The sequence below is a fragment of the Melanotaenia boesemani genome, chromosome 1, assembly GCF_017639745.1.
Source record: "Melanotaenia boesemani isolate fMelBoe1 chromosome 1, fMelBoe1.pri, whole genome shotgun sequence".
NCBI lineage: Eukaryota > Metazoa > Chordata > Actinopteri > Atheriniformes > Melanotaeniidae > Melanotaenia > Melanotaenia boesemani.
In genome coordinates, this window is record NC_055682.1 from 22276106 (window position 1) to 22289929 (window position 13824).

Consider the following 13824-nt stretch of genomic DNA (forward strand, 5'->3'; position numbering starts at 1 on the left):
CTGTCATTAAACCAGGGAATAAAAACTCCTGAAATATAAATGCTCTTTTTCAAGAATATACTGGCCAAGATAAGCAGCAGTAATCAGTACAACGATCCATACATACTGAATGCAAAATTATAAACGCATGAAGGTATTATCAAAAGGAACTACAAAACACAAGATAGCAATGGCTTAAAGTGCCATATTTTTTTTTAAATTTGACAGAAAATACCTTTTTATTAATTAGAACCACATGGAAAGTTGCAAAACATTACTAAATAGCTCATAACTAACTGTCCTCTGTATAGTCAGCTGCTTTGTGACGAAGTCATTTATTTTAAGAGTAGAGCAACATTTCTAATTTAGGTATAATTCACAGTTCAGATAGATAGATAGATAGATAGATAGATAGATAGATAGATAGATAGATAGATAGATAGATAGATAGATAGATAGATAGATAGATTTTGTTTTGTTGGTTAAATTTAACTGAATGGTTTACTGACCTTTAACTCAAAGTTATTTCCTGCTAAAAGTTTTATTTTCTCAGCAATGGTGGCCAGTCTGCTGGTGAGCTGTAATGTTTAAACTAGTGCTGGAAACCAGCTCCAGCTTTCTGTCATGAAACATGAACTCCCATTTCTGTTTATGCATTAGCCTAAACATCAGCTCAGAGGGAAACTCACTCTTGGTAAATGACACCTAAAAGTCACCCAGATTTGGCAGGAATTGGAAAATGACCATTTTCATTGGGAATCTGCTGCACACATTTATTAACTTTTTTTTAGCTAGTAAATGAGGCTTCAGGATCCCTCCGGACTCACACCTGATTGTCACCCAACTGATTGGAAACACGTGACTGTAATTACACCTTCAAATTACCTGTAATTACTACATTTTCAAGTAATTTTGCCATTAACATCTAAGTAAGTGAACAAGTATTTTTTAATCTTGTGTGTGACTAACATTAATATGCATTTTTATGACTTTTATGTTATATCTAAGCAGAAACATGAAAAAAAATGTTGGAATGTTTCATAATTTTTCAAGCATCACTTAAGACTTAAAAACATCTTATATGTACAGTGCATGAAACAGAGTTAAGAAGAGTTGCGGAACAAAGGATATGAGGGGGAAAAAACTGTCAGAGCATTTGGTTAGTTAATGGGTAATCTCAATTTCATAGAGTCTGAATTTTAATGAATAATTTGGAGTATTCTTATACATTGATATATAACTATTTCTTCCATCAGTCAGGTGTCTTCAGTAAACAATGTCTTCCGTTACACTTTCTGTTGTTTACATCTGGAAAACTTCAGATGGTTGTAGTGACAAGGGATCAAGAGGAGGAAAAGGAAGAAGGAGGAGGAAAAAGGGGGAGGAGGCGAAGGTGGAGCGGGAGGAGGATGGGTACTTCCAGTATTGATGGTGCCACAGCAAGCCTCTCGGTCAGGTTGACGGTATCTGCTAGCGTAAACAGAGGCGGAGAAGTAACTAAACACCTGTGGAGTGACTGTTGTCCAGATAGACAGCCGTCTAATTTTTTTAAAAAAAACCTTTTTCTCGTCGGTGTCTGGGGAAAAGGAAAGCTAGGATACTATGGCTGCACTTTCTTCACAAATCCGAGGGCTTCAAGCAGATGAGGTAAACTTAAACATTAATTAACAAGGCTGCTCATGTGATCTCGTCGTTAGCCAGTTAGCTGCTTAGTTAACGCAAACGTCAACTGACTAAACACAGATTATCTGGAATGCCTGATTAGATAGCTAGCCGATCTCCTTCTTTGTTTAAAGTATGGGGAGTTAAGTTTAAGTGGGTAAAAGTGCTACGTATGAACAGGAAATCGATATAATTGATCAGCTGTTACTACTCCGCAGCTAGCAGCATTTTGCCAAACAGGAAACGAGCCTCTGTCAACGCCTCTGTGGTTGCTCCTCAACACACACCCGCACACTAAACCGTGTTTTTATTGTTATTTTGTTTTATGTTTATTATTATTATTATTATTAAAACTTTTTAAATATTTATTTTATTATTGTTGTTGTTGTTTTTTCAGTTTGTTTTTTAAACAAACTATTAATCAATAGTTATTTTAGTATGGAGGCCCCTGACAGTCAAACCAGCGTGACTGATTGCGAAATCCCACGATGATTCACAAACGTCACAGGAATGCTGAGTGGTAGTGGTGGGAAATATGCAAAAGTGACAAGTATTGTCAAGACATTACATCACTCACACACAAAACAGTGATCGTATGCGAAAGATGGGGTCCATAATATTGAAATAGTTCTCTGATCCATCCCTTTTTGTTGCTATTGATTTCTACTGCACACCTTTATGGGCCATACCCGAAGTCCTTCGTAATCCTACTTTATTAACACTAAAACTACAGGTAGAAATAGGCAGGGGTTTTTGTGTGTGTTTTTTTATCCAGATGTTTTAATACAGGTGAATTTAAAATGATCACAGTCATCTTAAGTAATAACAGTTTGTGATGAATATGACAGATCTGCTTTAAATGAATGTTTAGCTGTAAATGTTTAGTTACGGTTGAATGCAGAATTGTTTTGTTATTACAGGATGAATCCAGAATCCTGAAAGTGAAAATCATTGCTGGTATTGGGCTGGCCAAAAAAGATATTCTTGGAGCCAGGTAAATTCATCAATCTGAAGGCTAATGGGTGATGTTGGTTTAATCACTGCTTATCTTGCCAATCTGACATTATTTGTCTCTCATTAACTCAAATAGATTTATTACTGTCACATGAACCAAAAACAAAAATGTCATGTAATTCTGTTTTCATCAAACAATAAGGCATAGACCTGCATGTGTTTATGAAATGATATTAACCTGACAGTTGTCATCATTTTTTCCAAAGCTGGACAATTGGAGTTTACTAAGATTTATTAACTACCAATCAGTGAGAAAGCCTCAGTTAACCCCTCATATGATGGTTTATTTTCTCAATGTTCTTAACCTGGATAAGCTTATTTTATTTTCAACATTTAGTTACATAATTACTTCTGGGATTTTCTAAGCAAAAACATTACAATTCTGGTTTTCACAGAGAAAAGGCAGTAGTAATACGATTAAGTTTCCCAAAATTTCAAATGTAAAAGTTGTGACACCAAAATGATAACTTTTGTTTTGTCTTAAACTAAGAAATTTTTGTTGTTCATGCCTGCAAGTCAGCTGCAACTTACTAAATACATTACTATTTAAACAGTTCAGACATTAAGGCTGGTTAATGAATAATGTAATGATAGTGATAGATGTGGTTTTAATGAATAGTGCCTTAAATCATTATAGAAACAAATTACGTCTATTACATGAGCAGTGAGTAGCAGGACCTATTATGCCAATATTTTCAGGTCTGCGTCCTGATGCTGTCAAACCGTGAGAGTTCATTTCCCTAAGAGATCATAAAGAAACTCATTACACAGAAGAGCTGTACAAACTAATATCACAGAGACAGCAGAAAAGACAAAATTTTATCATTTTAAACTGATTCTCACCGTTTTTCTGCTTTTTGTGTTGCAGTGACCCCTATACAAGACTCTCTCTGTATGATCCCATTAATGGAGAAATCACAAGTCTGCAGACTAAAACAATAAAAAAAGTAAGTAGGTCAGCATCTGCAGTTTCAGTCACATTTGCTTCGTTTGTGGAGTTTTTGGATATTTAATGTGTTTTTCTATTCATGTTACCTGAAGACTCTGGATCCAAAATGGGACGAGAGATTCTATTTCAGAGTAAGTGGTGCTTGGAGTAAAACAATCATATTCCAAGATGCATTTACCTCTTGTTGCTTACAAGGATGGGTCATGAGATCAGCATTAGTCTTTCATTTTAAGAAATATATCTTACTTCACTTATAATAAAAATAATCTTGTGAACTTTATGAAAGAGGAATTGTGTAACCAGTATTTCCTCTGGATTATACAGCCGTTCTTAACTCGACAGTCAACTGTGTGTTTCAGGTGAATCCCAGGAAGCATCGACTGTTGCTCGAGGTGTTTGATGAGAACCGACTGGTAAGCTAATGAATTTAGTTTAACCTTTCAATCGATTGGGAAATACATTTTGAACTTATGTTTAATTGATTTTAATTGTCATCTATAGTTGCTCTCTTTGATAACTACGTATTTAGGTACATCGAAGTGTAGAAAGAAAGTAGATGGATTTTAAGTGTGGACAGTTATATTGTGGGTCTTTTAGTCAGGTCTAAGTGAGCAACACATCTCCAAAATTGATGGACGCTTTTAGCAAAAACTAAAAAATGATAAAAGATATGAAATCAAATTAAAATGTATTCATACAGCTTGTTAAAAAACAGCAAGGGTTGACCAAAGTGCTGTACATGATGACTATAAGACAGACATAAAACATTGGCACAAATTCACAATAATACACAACCAACCAACTCATATGTTGAGCCCCAAGGACAAAAAATTAGTCTTTAAATAGAATTTTAAAGAAAACAGCAACAGTGACTTTCTAACATGTAGATTTAACTTGTTCCATAGTTTCGGTGCCACTACTTAAAAGGGCCGATCCCCTCTGAGCTTCAGTCTCAACACAAAAGCAGCTCTTCAGCTGACCTTAAAGACCGTGAGGGGGGAGATAGGCTGGGGCACAGCTGTTAAGACATTTATAAACTAATAAAAGTTTTTTTTAAAAGAATTTTAAAATCAATTCTGTAGCAAACAGGAAGTTTGTGAAGTGCAGCCAGAACAGGCGTGATATGTTCTCGCCTGTTTGAACGGGTTAAGAGACGAGCAGCCAAAGAGCTTCAAAAGATTAGTGTTTAGCCCGAGGAAGCATCTACATTGTTTGTTATGTGAGACAAGGGAGGACGAGGAGGAAATGATTAACTAAAGCAAAGCCATAGTCTTTACCATCAAATTTACCATCCTTAAAAGAAAAAGCAAAAAAGACACCCCATGCGATGAGCCATCAGATATGTATTTATGTTTTAAAGACGAAAAGGGAAATATACTCTTTTAAAAAATGTCTGTTGTCCATTGAGTTTAATGAACAAAACAGAGATCTACAGTAGGATTAGAACAGCTGTCTGTATTTTTCATTTCACTGCTCCATCTGCTTTTGGTATAGTTTCATCACCTATCCAACCCTTCAGCCAACCCTTGACTGCCATCTTTATACGTCAGGACTATACTTCTTATTTTAAGCCCTTCCCACTTAGTTATCTTTAAATTGATTTAGTTTTGCCATTTTGATTGACTTTCACATCAAGTCTGTTTCCTGATGTGAAAATTCACATGTAAATTTTAACAATCCGCCAGACCTCATTGTCACTCTTGCAGATTAACTGCTTACCAACTTCATTGCCAGTTCTGACTAAAGTTGACAGATGGCAGCAACAGTTATATTCGTGTTATCTTTTTCAAAGCTCAACTCCTCTTTGATGGATCTCTTGCTCTTGCACACAGTTTTTTTAAAAAATATTTAATGGGTTACAATAATTGAAACTGCTTCCTTGGCGCAGAAGGGCACATCTTAACTTAAACCTATTCAGTGTTTAGGACAAAGCTTATACATCATCAAATTATAAAATAACTTGGACATCAAACAGGTCCTGTAAAGAAAAATTTGAAACAAACAAGCTAAACACATATTTTGAGATAACATGCCATTTCTGCAGGATCTTGTTTGTATATCACAAGACACCATGAATGCCAAATGAAGGAATGTGTCATACTTCAGTGGATGCTGGTATGCTCCAGTCAGTATAAGGCTGACATTGGTTTGTTTTGTCTGAGAAAAAAGTAGGAGCCCTTATTTTGCCCCTACATGTCTAATGTTGTTGGAAACCAAAAATACCTTATAAGTCACAGCTGTAAATACAGGCAAATCTGGCTACTGGATGTCTTTACATTAGTAAAAAGGATTATATGTTGATGAATGTCATCATATCTTATTTTTATGTTTTATCTTCATCCTTTCACATATCACTTTTGAATACATACATGTTTATATATATGTAGTATTTAAGCAGACACCAGTAATGTATAACCAAGTTGTTTTTTTTTGTAATATGTTGAGAATGTAGTCCCATCTGGTCTTGATGCTGCTTTCATTAACCTGTTCTACTGGTAAATTGTGTTCATTACCAAGAAGGAAAGTAGGTTCTTAGAAGAACAAGTCAGTGCATAGACAGTTGAAACCATTCATTCGAAAACCCTGTCTTTTATGCACAGTATGTAATGTGTGTAAACATTTTACTCAAAGAAAACATTACATAAGTAAAATCTTATGATTGTTTAGCTCCACTCCCTTTGAGGTATATATTTCATAACTGTGTTCTCTTGTGCTTTGTTTCTTTGTCTTTTGCAACATTTATTGCACAGCGTTAGGCTCAGACAGTAACACATTACATCATTATTTCATAACACAGCATACATCCTTAAACAGGGCACAAACATATAAATGGATTTCTTTTTATATGTATTTTTTCTGCTTTTTATTTTATCAGCAGAGTGCCTCTAGAACGTGTCCCTACGTCACAGGTTTTTGAGTCACATGATAAGATAAGACTGGGTGTAGCTGAGTCAGGTCTGCCTTGTTATGCTCCAGGTAGATTTAAGAACGTCAGAGGGTGTGTCAGTACTGCAAATGTGTTTTTGTTGAAGTTTGCCACTGATGATCTGACAGGCGGAAAACTGGGCTGAGAATACAGCAAACTTTTCCAGTGTTTTTGTTGTTGGTCCCTGTGAGGTATGTTCTTTAGATAGTTATTGTTCCTTTGACAATAATTTCATAGATAGTGGAATAATGAGAATGTTTTACAAGCTAAGAATACTCATGATCCACACCGAAAGAAAACCCCATGAGCTTACCTTACCTTTCACCATCCAGCCAGTTTTCACTTTTACCAGGAAAATGCGAATTAATCAAGTTGTATACTGTGACAAAAGCTTCAGACAGCACGATGCATAGCTGTAGCTGATGTTTTGCAGTTAAATGGTCATTGCTCAGATGAGTAATTGTATTAATGTTTTGTGCTGGGCAGAATAACCTCCTTAGCTGAGGAGATTTCCTGGCTTCACCACCAGAGACCCCTGTGCAATTTGAGCTAATGACGGCACTGATTTTTTTTGGTTCCAGGCTGTCTTGCAAATAACTGAAGACCCTGTCACACTTCCAGTCAACACTGGTTAACTTATTAAAAATCAGACTTATATTTGCACTGAATGAAACAGTTTTTAAGGTTTCCTTGGTTTCATGAGGATGTTTGTGTAGCAGGTCCTGTGTTAGTTCCAGACGCAGCATGAATAGAGGGTAGGCACATGCCATCAACACTTTGCAGAAGTTGCCATGGTTACCTCCTCTAGAATTCATTACCATGAATTAACATGGTTAAAAACTGGGAGAACGTTAAAATGGTGAAGGGCCTCCTGGCAGATGACTGCACGAACAGTCTGAAAGATTCTGTTTTTTTAGTTGCAGAAGGAAGTGTATTTCATTTCACATTTGAGGAAATAGTGCATCTTCTGTGGAAATCAGCTGTATTACGTAAAGTGTTAATTTGATCTTGCTATATTAGCAAATACATTAGTTTCAGGCCGATAATTTGTGGCTGTCATAGTAAGTACCAACTGATTTTATATGAAAGCTAAATTTTATTACAGAGATCCGCCCACGCCCACACAGTCAGGCATTAAAATAACATTAAACATTACAAAAATGCAATATGGAAGAAATCTGAGGCACAGCCATGATGTATCAATGTCTAAGACTTACAGAGCAGGTGTCTTGAGCTGCTTTGGTTTCTGATCATTTTTATGCAGCTTAAAAAATAAATAAATAAATAAAAAAACAACTACAGCCTCACCACTTTTTTTTTTTTGCCATTGTCCAGTTTGTTGATATTTGATTTCAAAGTCTTGAAGTGGCTTCTCCTTCAGGATTTCTTTTGTTTGCATTTATGTCAAACACATGGGTGTATTACTGGCAGCTTTGTTGTATTATTGATATGTCATATAATGTGACTTTGCATATATAAATGTGCAGTGAGTCACTGATTAACGTCACAAGGTTTAGTTAAAAAAAAAAATTTAAAAAATTAGGTGATGAGTTCAACTACAGTGTGTGTTCTGTAGTGAGTCATGACTTTATCCTGGCTGTGTCTAGCACTATTAAACATTACCCTGAAACTGATTTGGAAGCAGAGTAATGCCTTGAAATAGGTCAGCCAAGCTCACATCAGGCTGCCATTAATAAATTGGACTGTCAACTGTCATAGGGAAGAAGTCAGACCAGCTCTAACTGTTACATGAGGTGTCATGTAACTGGTGTCAAATCACTGCAATATCACAGTAATCGCAGGTCTTTTTATCCTCGTGTTTTCATAGTCAAGTAGATGGTGTGCAACAGCTTGCTTACTCCTTGCAGGAGGTCTTAAACTACGCTGGCGTTCTTCAGTATTTTACGACTTAAGTTTTGCTTTTGCATGAAAGGATCTTAATGACTTGCAGTTTGGATTTACATTTTTGTCATGTTTTAACAGGCTGCAGTGTTTTTAAGTAGTATGCTTTTGAGCCACAAAGTCTTTAGTTTGATACAGAATTATGCTGAAAGTCATTCTCTTTGATTTCCTGTAATTCAATAGCAGTGGGTAAAAATATTTGTGGGGGCACAGAGGAGCAGAAACATTAGAAGCATAGCAGCAGCAGGAAGAAGAGTCCTGCGTGAGTGGCCCAAAGCAGATGTAGCAGTTAAACAGTTTAGCAAAGCTTTGGTCTAAGATGCATCATGGAGGACTGCCATGTTGTTTTTTTCCATAGAAGTAAACAAGAGTGAGTTGGCTGCAGAAGACAGAAGGTGATATTAATCTGTCTGCGCTTCTGGAGGTACAGTCAAGTGGCACTAAAGATACAGCAGTTCAGCAGCAGAAGCTTTGTCTTTTTAGTGGTAGTTATTTAATTTTCTGTCTAGGGTTCTAAGCTCCCTCAAGGAGAAAACTCGGGGGATTGCTCTAGTTTCAAAGGTCGCATGTTTGGGTCATATCTCCAAACAAAATCACTGGCCTCCTCTGACTAAAAGCTGAGATCAGCCTGAAGAGGAATGTAGGTTGTCACCAGAGCTATTTTGGCAATGTGCAGCCACTAATGATTGTGATAACACAGGGAAGTGTGGAACAGTTGCTTTGCTCTCTTTTTTTCCTACCAGCAAGTTTGATCATGCAGCTCTCAGTGGCGCTGCAGGGATTAGAGAGTTAAACAAATGGCACGTCGGCTCCGCTTGCATTTTGCGTCAAGAAGAAGCAACACGGACCCCCTGTCAGAAAGCCTCAGCAACCATGGTGAGGAGAGTGGAATCAATGTGTCAGCTCATAGCCCCGCAGAGAGTCTGGCGCAGAGCTCTGTCCACCTGAAGGTGACTCCACTGTCACCAGACTTTGCCAACAGTCAGTACTCTTCAGTATTCATACCTAGGGTTAACACTGGAGGGTGTAATAAGAGGAGCATTCTGCAAATCTCGCTGCAGCCGTGTGGAAAGCTCAGCGGAGAGCTGGATGGCAGTATAGAGAATGGAGACCCAGGGGTTAGTGAAGGTGGAGCAGGTACTTGCTCGGACGGAGGCTCATGCAACAGCAGCATGGCCAGTGACGCTGGGTACTGTAGCAGCAACAGCATATTTGAACCAGAGGCTGCAGAGAAGCACAGTACCAACCAGGAGAGGAGTCTGCCTTGCTACAAGTCCAAGGTCCCTCTGCGACGGTGCTCCTCCTTGGTTATCTTTCCGAAGAGCCCCTGCAGCACCCCACCAGCTTCCCCAGTAAGTCCTGTGGCTCTTCCTGCTCTCCCATCAGTAAGGGCGTCTAATCATTCATCTTTTCAGACATCCTCCTGTGATTTTTCACAAGATGATGAGGAAGTGACTTGCAAAGGGTCCACCACCACAGTAGTAAGTGGCCATCGTCAGCCAAGAGGCAGCTCTTCAGCTGAGTTTAGGGACACGAAACATATGGTGCACTTTAATATTCCTTTACAGGATGAACCAAAATGTAAAATGGACAACAGGAGTACAATAATGGAACTGTCTTCAGCACCGGACAGATCTAATCGTCACTCTAGCAGCGTGCTGCTACATTTTGCCCATCAGAGACCAATGACATCGGCAAAGGGAGCTACAATGACGGCTGCACTGAATATGCAATATCCCGAGGCTTATTACCCAGCCGAAAAGCCTGAGAGTGAATACGACGCCCACAAAAAGCTCTATCGCAGTACCTCTGCTTGTTTGTTTTCCTCAACTAAACCATTGGAGAAAAACAATAAGCTAATGTTATCAGGAAAAGACCATGACAGGCCTGAGGAAAACCATTGTCATCGCGCCATACAAAGGAGCTTTTCCCTTGAGGTGCCCTACCCCAACACTGGAATTTCATGTCACGTTTCGAACCCAAAGCTCAGCAGCCCTTGCTCTCCACATGTGCACATTCATTTGTCCCCTTGCTGCCCGGCAAAGTTGCCCAGCTTTATTACTGATGTTAACACCAGTCGCAAGGGGTACAATGCACCAAAGAGTCCAGGTCTAAATACCAAGGTGAGTGTTCATTTTAACTGATACTTCCTGACTGATGGAATTGGCTGACATGGCTATAACATGGTATAACAGCTCTAAAGTCAACATTTGTCAAGATTTTTGTTACACAATGCCCCCATAGCAGAGCACTATGGATCTACTGAAAGTGTTGTTGAATTGGTTCTAATATATTGCTCACTGCTTTGGTCCGACTCCTTGGGACACCCACTCTAGCTTCCATTTTGAATAAATAAATAAAATTTATATTAATTTGTCAGTAATAGCATAAATAACAGTAATCTTAAGTTATTGACACATTGAGTGCAATTTCAAGCACTGCCTATTTTATGTTGCTATAATGCAGCTCTTCTCCACTACTGTTGCCCTTCAGGTCATTAAAAATCTGTTTACGTAGGTTTAGAAATTAGGCTTCTTACAAGACAGCGATTTCCAGTAACTGAGAAGATCTGTACAGCTAAGTCATGCAATTAACAAGCCCTATGTGGACCAACACTCAGAAGTGTTCGATTACATTACAATAAATCCATGTAAATGTTAGCTTCCAAGAAATGTGTGAAAGATTACAAAGACAGATTCTCTTCCGTCTAGTGGGTCTTACTGTTCATTTTTGTGCAAACTTAACTTTAAAATAGTTCTCCATTTTTATTATTCTGTTAGCACCATGAATGATCAGCCTAAGTATTTACTGTGGCTAATTTTAGCAGTGAGAAAAGCGGTGCCTCTTGCTGACATAAATAAAGTGCCTCTGAAATATTCCCCCTGACTCCAGATAGTCTGGTAGTCTGTAGCACTGCACAGTCCTGTGGATTCAAATTTAACTGCATGATACTAGAGCAGCACACAGTCATGCCAGCCATCTGTGGACATGGTGTGTGTGTGTGTGTGTGTGTGAGTGTAAGCTTTTCCCAGTAAACGGGTGGCGCTACTTTCCCTCTGGGTCCCCCTACCAAGCTGTGTTTGTTAAATATCAGGTGTCAGCTTCCCCCTGCATTTAGCAGGTTGTCAAGAACAAGGGTGTCCTTCAGTAATTAGACAGTCACTTTTTTTAACAGATCTAAATTTGTTTGTGTATTTTCATACTTTGAGATGCCTCCTTAACACCACCGGTGACTCCTGAATGGAGGTATAGATTATTTTTAAATTTTACACTAAGGTGTTTATTACATATTGTTCTTTTTAATTCTTGCACTTTCTCATTTCTAATTTCTCACGTTTTTTTTTTCGTTTTCTTTTTTTTAGCATGTTGTACTACATGCTAATGCTGTGGTTTCTTGATTTACTTGAGCTTTTATGTTCCTCTTTTATTATTTACATCTAATAATTTAACATAATCTTACTAAAAATAATTTCCAACATAATGTCTGGCCATCAAAAAATGATTGCCACAACTTAAGGTAATTTTAATCAAAATTATTTGTTGAATGTGATAAATTAAAAAAAAAAAATCATTCAATGCTCTTAAATGTTTGACTCACACTAGATGTGATCTTAAAGAGAGATGACTTCACTTTTATAGCATCAATAAAAAGGATCTTGCCAATGATTAATATATACAAAGGAAAAAATGTTTAGACGTTTTTGCAAAATGACAACAGAAAACAAACAAATAACTTTTTATATTCATTTACATATTTAACTTTAGTGGGTAAAGATTCCTAAATTCTTAAAACAAAACAAAAACAAAACAGCAGCAATTACAAGCTCCATTACTGTGAAGCAGCTGGCTGAGGTATTTAAAGAAACTTTCAGCTCTGCTGTTCTTATCTGTATTTCTGTTATAGCCTCACATGCCTTCTCACACAAGTTAATCAGCAACCAGATGTTACTATTTTACAAAAGGAAAAACAGTTAAATGTAAAACATGAATCAGCCTGTTATCTCCTGTGTATACAATAAATCCTAGTTATAATTTTTAGATTATCTTCAGCTATAAAGTATTATTTTATATAGCTAAATCAACTTGAATGAAATGGCATACATTTCAAACTCAATCAATAATTTAAACTTTCTTGTATAAACATTTTTCTTGATAATCTTTTTAAACATGCATGCACCTTTTAAGCTGATGTGTTACAGGTGAGACTTGATCAGCATTTTCTAGATTAAGTTAAGATGAAGCTCCTTTATATTCCTTCAGTGATAATAACATACTTAGAGACGTCAGACCTCTATTTTTGGAAAGAGCTTAGCAAAGTGTCCTTTCTCAATACATGTTTAATGCCAAACTTAACTTCAAACTTTGAAAGGTTTCAAGGTTGGAATCCAGCCAGCAGCTTGGAAAATGTGACCTCACTTTCTTTTGGAGTTAAAATAAATATGTTTTGTTTATACTGTGAATATTCCATGCATGTAGCAAACAAATAGTGTGGGTCTTCAGACACAATCTGGCCACTGCTTATAGTAACATCAAACGGTTTCTAGTATATAAAATGGAAACCCATCAAATCATTCCACAGGTTGGACTGAATGTGACACCAAAGCGCAGTTATTACATCTGTGTAAACTCTAGTTCAGGATGGGTCATTGCCACAGTCTTAGCTTGCCTGCTTGGATAACGTTTAACCAGGCTGCTCTTCAGAAGTGCATTTTTCACAAGCTGCTGCCCACCTGTCATAAGAAGCTTGTCGTTGCCAGCTAAGATGGATATCACTGAGCTTGCCCCACAGATGTCTCAAACTTGTTTCTGAAGCTACTTGCCACCTCATACAGAATGCCTACTGCCACATGCTAAACTGAGTTGCATTTAGTGTTACCAGAACCTTCAGGGATGCTCTGATTAGACATTTATCATTTCCTTCATTAAACTTAACTTCATTTCACCAGGGAGGCTTCTTAGAAAAGAGATTGTCACTTCATAATCCATAATACAAATATAAATGTGACCTTCTCACCCTTTCAAGCTAGCAGGGAGTCATCAGCATTAGCATTTAATTGTTTGTTTTTCTGTTTTTGGAGTACTCTCAATGGAGGGTGACCAGTTAGTCTAAGACTGTATGGTATAGTTCAGCACATCTGAGCTGGCTGTTAAATGGTATGAAGGCAGTGTATGCTGAATATTATATTACTGATATTTTTGAAAGCTGCAAATTAGCAGGCAACATGTAAGCGTGAGCCTACTTTTCCTGCAGTTTCAGTGGAAATCTAAAAGATCATGTTATTATAATTATAAAATAAAGTGTCTTATTCACAAGCCTCTAGAGGTCTAGTGGAGTGATATTGACACTTCCAAAATTTGATGCTGTTAATGATGTTTAATTTGCAGTGATTGC

General features: G+C 37.4%; 1 protein-coding gene across 3 annotated transcripts in view; it reads left to right on the top strand.

The window, feature by feature from the left end:
* Nucleotides 1–1395: 1395 nt before the first annotated feature.
* Nucleotides 1396–13824, top strand: part of nedd4a (NEDD4 E3 ubiquitin protein ligase a) — a 31195-nt gene continuing 18766 nt past the window's right edge. Inside the window, exons 1-5 of one of the 3 annotated variants that reach the window (XM_041983885.1) lie at nucleotides 1396–1626; nucleotides 2562–2635; nucleotides 3524–3602; nucleotides 3697–3735; nucleotides 3964–4017. In XM_041983885.1, coding sequence (XP_041839819.1) covers nucleotides 1582–1626; nucleotides 2562–2635; nucleotides 3524–3602; nucleotides 3697–3735; nucleotides 3964–4017 — 291 coding nt within the window. In that variant the 5' untranslated portion in view covers nucleotides 1396–1581. Of the gene's footprint in view, nucleotides 1627–2561; nucleotides 2636–3523; nucleotides 3603–3696; nucleotides 3736–3963; nucleotides 4018–6644; nucleotides 6722–9229; nucleotides 10556–13824 lie in introns of those variants that run through there. The other 2 variants (XM_041983893.1, XM_041983878.1) reach the window with 2 other exon arrangements.